We start from the raw sequence: 5,777 nt of genomic DNA, 5'->3' as shown, positions 1-5,777 counted from the left end.
TCCATGCATCTCCGTCCGTTCTTGTGCAGTAATGGGGGTGGGGGGCGTGCTTGGAGGTGGGGAGAGTTGGGAGGGGATGTGATGGGTGGCCGGCGGCGTAGGGAGTGATGGGGAGAGGCCCTGGATTGTGGTGGGGGATCGTTTGAAGGGGGCCAAGGGATGGTGGAGACTCGGGGCTGTTATTGTGGTGGGGAGCATGGGCAGGCCGCCATGGGAGGGGGCTTGGAGCTGTGTTGAGGAACTTTCGGGGTTAGAGGCCAGTGATGGGGCGTAGTTTGGGGGGTGGGGACTTGGGGTTGTGTGGGGGAGCTCAGGGCCACAATGAGCGAATGGTTGCGGGAGTCACTCATGGCGGCAGCAGGGGCGAAAAGCGGCCCCCAACCCTCCCACTCTGCTCCCAGCCGAGCCTCCGCCCCAAGACTGCGGCCACGGCGTTGTGCGCGTGCTCCTGCGACTCCGGCTCTGCGTCTCTACGCCCCCGCGTGGCTAGTCCCGGAACTGCACACCCCGGAGGCGTACACAGCACCTCTGCCGCTCCCGCGCGGCCGCGAGGGTGCTGCAGCCCCGACGGGACGCACCGCCCTGGGCTTGTCCGCAAAAAGCTTTTATTCCCCGAAGTCTCCGAGCTGCGGACCAGAGGCCGGCCCCGGGTGGTCTGGCTTAGCCGCGCCGGGCGCGCCTAGAAGTGACTGAGGCCACTGTGCCGGGAGCTGCGCAGTGAGTTGGCCTCCCAAGCGCTCATTAGGCCCAGCCCCCCGGGGCTGCCCTTGGCACCTGCCCTTGAAGGCAGGAGGCGAAGCAGTTGGCGAAGCACAGCCCGGCGCAGCAAGATGTACACCCAGGGGTCCAGAATCTGGTTCCACGAGGCGAGGCGCACGGCCAAAAACAGCGGCTGCTGCAGGGAGCTGGAGCCCCAGCCCGCGATGGCCAGCACCACCAACACCTGTGGGAGAAGACAGTGTGAGCGGTGGGTGGTGTAAGAAAAGGGCACCGGCGAAGGGTAGGGCTGAGATGGATGGGAGAGTGTCTGAAGGTAAGGAGGCTGTGAGGATGGACGGAACGTCACGGGGAGGGTAAATGGGAATCTAATTGGGAAGGAGCTGTGGAGAGAGGGGAGAAGAAGTGGGGGCCTTAGAGACCGTGGCAGAAGCAAAGGCGTTCAGTGGGTGTGTGCTTGGGCAGGAAAGAAGTCCCAGGTATCCCAAAGGACAGGGGATTGAAGGGGAGAAGAGAAAAGGGGTGGTGATGGTGGAAGGAAGCTAGGGAATGGAAGCACTTAGGTGGGTGGGGTTGGAGGAGAACCTTGCCTGGGTCGGGTGAACTACAAAGACCCCAGGAAGGAGTAAGATACGGGGACTGGGAGGAGGAGTGGGACGTCAGAGGAAGAGGGCAAAGGGTGGACTCTGGCAGGTGGGGCCTCGAGGGGGCAGTGCCGTGGCTGGGTCAGAGAGAGAGGACCCAGGTATCCCAGGATGGAAAAGGGTGGGAGAGGTCACGGAGGGCGTGGGAAGGAGCAGGGTTGGAGGGGCATGTGCACCCCTCACCAGCAGGGGACTCCAGCAGATGCACGACACCACCATGATGCCTACGAGCTGGCCCACCATCTCCACATCGTGGGCACGGGCTCGCCGCGCTGAGCCGCGGCCCAGGGAGCCGCCGGGGGTGGCGGAGGCCGAAGCGACGGACGAGGCGGACGAGGCGGACGAGGCGGAGGCCGGGCGGGGTCCGCCGCCTCCCCAGTGACGGCGGCTGTCGAGGCCTCCAGCCGGGAAGTGCCGTCGAGAGCGGCGGCACCAGCGGGCGCGCAGCAGGGCAAGGCCGCTGAGCGTGTTGCACACGAGCGCGGCGAGCAGCGAGGCCAAGCCGAGGCCGGCGAAAAGGCCGGCGAGCAACGACTGGCGCCAGCCTCCCGCCGGGCCCAGACCGATGAAGCACCACGTACCCGGGTACTGCAGCTCGTAGTGGCCCACGCGCGCCAATGGCAGCAGCGCCACGGCCAAGGCCACGGCGGCCAGCGCGGCCAAAGCCAACCGCGCTCGGGCCACCGAGACGCCGGCTGCGTGCAGCAGCGGCCGCGTGACGCCCACGCAGCGCTCCACGGCCATGCCGCAGCCCAGCAACAGCGGGCACAGGCCGAAAAAGACCATGCATCCGCCCAGGAAGTGGCAAGCGCCGCCGGCCGGCGAGCGCCCCGCCGCGTACAGGCGCAGCACCAGCGCACCCGGTATCACGTGGCCCACCAGGTCGGTGGCCAGCAGGCTGGCGACGAACAGCAGGAAGGTGGCTGCCGAGCGGCGGCGCCGCAGACGGCCCGCGACCTGCGCCAGCAGTGCCAGCGCCAGCACGTTGGACACGGCGCCCAGCGTCATGGAGAAGATGGGCAGCGCGGGCGACGCGCCCGTCAGGTCCGACAGCGGTCCGCCGGAGGCGTTGGAGGCCCCAGGTGCTGTACACGTGGTCGCCTCACCCGCCAGGCTCAGGTTGAGGGGCCCGCAAGGGATCATGTCAGGTGCCGGGGGTGGGGCTGGGGAGAGGAGAGGAGGGGAAGGTGAGGTTCCACCATTGGCCTGGGACCAGCTGGTGGTCCCATCTCAGATCATCAGGACCCATCTCACCCTCCATGGAGTTCTTCTATGGACCCTCGTCCATGGCAACTCCAAATGACTCTGGCTGCCCCATTCCTGATCCATTTGTCCTCTTCCTCTTACCAGCCCATCTCTTGCTCCAGGCCTGTCTTCCCTCATTGCCCTGTCCACCAGGGTCACCTGGCTTCAGCCTCACCTGTCTCTGACCCCACCTCTGGGCTTTACCCACCCACATCTGACACCCACCTCCCATTTTGAGAGCCAATTCCTGGCCCCCGGCCCCATCTGATACCCACTGACCCATTTCTTTCTTTCTGTTTTTTTTTTTTTTTTTTTTTGCGGTACGCGGGCCTCTCACTGTTGTGGCCTCTCCCGTTGCGGAGCACAGGCTCCGGACACGCAGGCCCAGAGGCCATGGCTCACGCGCCCAGCCGCTCCGCGGCACACGGGATCCTCCTGGACCGGGGCACGAACCCGTGTCCCCTGCATCGGCAGGCGGACTCCCAACCACTGCGCCACCAGGGAAGCCCCCCACTGACCCATTTCTAATCCCAGGGCACCATCTGACCCCACTGCCCCATCTTTGACCATCACTATGTCACCTTTACTCCAGTCCCATCCTAGATGCTCACAACCCCACCTCTGCCACCTTGGGCACATCTCTCCCCACCACACTGTCTCTTTCCCCAGGACCACATCCCTGTTCCCATAAACCCATCTCTGTCCCCTTGGCCACATCTCTGTCCACACAGCCCTGTCCCTGTCCCCAGAGCCCCATCCTTGTCCCCCACACTCCCATCTCTGAGCCCCATCGCGGTCTCTCACCCAGGCCCTACCTCTGCCCACTGCTGCCTCACCCTGGATGCCCACAGTTCCGCTCCTGCCAGCTTCATGTCCCTGCCCCAGAGGCCTCAAGGCTAACCCATCACCACCCATTCCTTGATAGCCCCTGGTGAGGGCTGAGAGGTCAGAACTGCCTGCTAGGTCATATGCGAAGGGAGGCTAGACAGACAGTAAGATCAACAGGGACAGAGAGATGGGCTGAGAGTTAAGGAACACAGGAAGGACAGGCTGGGGGAGCCATGGACCCATCCTTTCATGCCTTCCTCCCCCACTGGAGATCCTCGTGCCCCAGCCTTCTTACCCGGAGCTGCCTGGGACGCAGGGTCCCCATCGCCTGCCGCTTGGTCCCTGCTGCCCCACTGCACCGGCTGCCCTGCTGCGCCCTAGCCTGCTGCGCCCGAGCTCTCCGACAGGCCGCTCCCTCCCTCCCTCCCTCCCTCCCTCCCCCGGCGGCTCCTCGCTCCCAGCCTCCTCCCGCTGCCCGCTCCAGCCTCCAGGGGCCGTTCCACCCAGCGCATGCCTTCAGGGGACCTGGGGTGACAGACACCCCCTTTTTGTACTCCTGGCAATGGTCATGGGCCGCTCCCCAGGCCCCAGCTCCCCTGAGTAAGGGGGGGGCTCTGGGAAGTTGGCCTGGCCCCCATGACCCGCTCCCACTGGTGGGGCGGGAGCAGCCCCATTCCCTCCCAGGCGTGGGCCTCTCGCCTACCTCATTAATAAAGCGGATAAAATCTAAACAGTGGAAAACGTGAGTGTCGCCCAGGGCAGGCTGGGGCGGCTTAGTGGTGCTACTACCCCCACCGGGGCCGCAAGGTTGGAGGGCTATCCCTGCGTGGGGACAGCAGCACCCCCTTGCCCTGCCAGAACCTTCATGCATGTTGGGTGGGTGGCGGTGGGCAGTGCCCTGGGTGGACCAGCTTGGGTCATGCCCAGCCTGACCAGGAGATCCGCCCATTATTTACACAGGGGCTTAAAGCCTAGGCAAGGGCTGCAGCGAGTCAAACTCTGGGAGGGAAGAGGGAGGAGGCTGAAGGGGGGCAGGGGAACCGGGAAGATCGGTGACCAGTGGACTGTCTCCTAGATCCTGCTTTAGGATGTGATGAGCACACACACGTCCCAAGCCACAGACAGCCACACCTGTGGGCACTCAGCTGCACCCTCACCTCCTGCCCTGAGAAGTAGGATCGCATCCCTGAGCGGCACACACACGGTCACACACTCGAAGATACACAATCATATCCCTTAACACCCTGAGACCCCCCCCCACCGTCATGGCCTGTTCCCAGCTCAGCAGCAGCCACGAGCCTTGGGGTCAGCCATCGTCACACTGAGACGGTCTCACCTCTAGCACCAGAGATGGGCCCACAGTTACTGACGCTAACACCCTGAAATAGAGCCCCCTGTGAGAGAGACCATCACACCCCTTAGTGCTGGCAAATGTAGTCTCACGCAGCACCTTGAGCGGTGCACACAACTGTTACCACTGACACAGCCCCCAGCCACACCCCAATATCACCCAGAGACGCCCCCTAACAGTCCAAGACAGGCCCCACAGGTACACACCACATACACCCAAGACACAAGGAGTGGCACCCCCTGGACACCCCGAGATCTAGCCGGTCACCCCCCGACCCTAGCAACAGCAACACCCAGAGGCACACATGCTGTCACACGGCCACACTCCACACAGAAGCCCTGCCAGTGACATCCACAAACACCCTGGAACGCGAAGACAGTCATCACACCCCATTCCCTCAACACAGTCACAAACCAACACTCTGAGAGACACAGTCCTACCTCCTCAACACCCAGACTCACACAGCCTCACCCCTTCACAACCAGAACTGTATATTAGCACAGACACACAATGTGCCCACAGGTGCCCAGCGATGCCCAGAGTAACCCGTCCCAGCCCCCGTCCAGGTGGTCCTCCCCACTGCCCCCTCCCACGGCCCACTGCCTGCACGTTGGAAATGGGGAGCGGGCGGGCTTAGACCTCCCCTCTCAACTTGCCCCCAAACATTCCTGCGGGGACCTCTGGCCTGCTTCCCCCCACTTCAATCCTTGCCCTTCCCTCCAGGTCTGGCCAGGACGCCACCCCCACCCCCCACCCTTCCCTGATCCCTGCCTTAATCCTTAAGGATGAAGCGGGTTGTCAAAACAAGCACATCCGGCACAAAGTATGGCGCTCCACGGGCGCTGGTGGACCCCACATGTCCAGAGTCAGCTGAGGTCGGGCTGCATCATGACTCCCCCCCCAGCCTCGGGGTGGGGTTCCTCTCCATCAGCACACAGCGGGGCAGGCCTGAGACTCCATCTTAAGCCCACCCCATCTTTCTTTGTCCATGC

The 5,777-nt window shown here is 64.0% G+C and overlaps 1 protein-coding gene across 2 annotated transcripts; it reads right to left on the bottom strand.

Moving 5' to 3' along the window:
- Positions 1 to 209: 209 nt before the first annotated feature.
- PTGER1 (prostaglandin E receptor 1) lies at positions 210 to 3,847 on the bottom strand. Of its 2 annotated transcripts, none has more exons than XM_029216938.1 (3): positions 3,730 to 3,847; positions 1,545 to 2,524; positions 210 to 943 (listed from the first exon to the last, which is right to left on the bottom strand). In XM_029216938.1, the coding sequence occupies exons 2-3, from the start codon at positions 2,502 to 2,504 to the stop codon at positions 680 to 682; spliced, it is 1,224 nt and encodes a 407-aa protein (XP_029072771.1). In that variant the 5' UTR covers positions 2,505 to 2,524; positions 3,730 to 3,847; the 3' UTR covers positions 210 to 679. The 2 variants fall into 2 exon arrangements, with proteins under 2 accessions (XP_029072771.1, XP_029072772.1); XM_029216939.1 differs by lacking the exon at positions 3,730 to 3,847 and adding an exon at positions 3,422 to 3,430.
- Between the last annotated feature and the right edge of the window lie 1,930 nt (positions 3,848 to 5,777).

This window comes from Monodon monoceros, unplaced genomic scaffold, assembly GCF_005190385.1.
Source record: "Monodon monoceros isolate NGI ecotype Baffin Bay Population unplaced genomic scaffold, NGI_Narwhal_1 Super_Scaffold_12, whole genome shotgun sequence".
In the NCBI taxonomy this organism is placed as follows: domain Eukaryota; kingdom Metazoa; phylum Chordata; class Mammalia; order Artiodactyla; family Monodontidae; genus Monodon; species Monodon monoceros.
This window is presented reverse-complemented; position numbering and strand designations above follow the sequence as displayed.

Coding starts and splice junctions, on each gene's coding strand:
- PTGER1 (XM_029216938.1), bottom strand. CDS start 2,504: ATGATCCCTTGCGGGCCCCTCAACCTGAGCCTGGCGGGTGAGGCGACC. Junction 944..1,544: donor TCTGCTGGAGTCCCCTGCTG/GTGAGGGGTGCA, acceptor CTTCTCCCACAG/GTGTTGGTGGTGCTGGCCAT.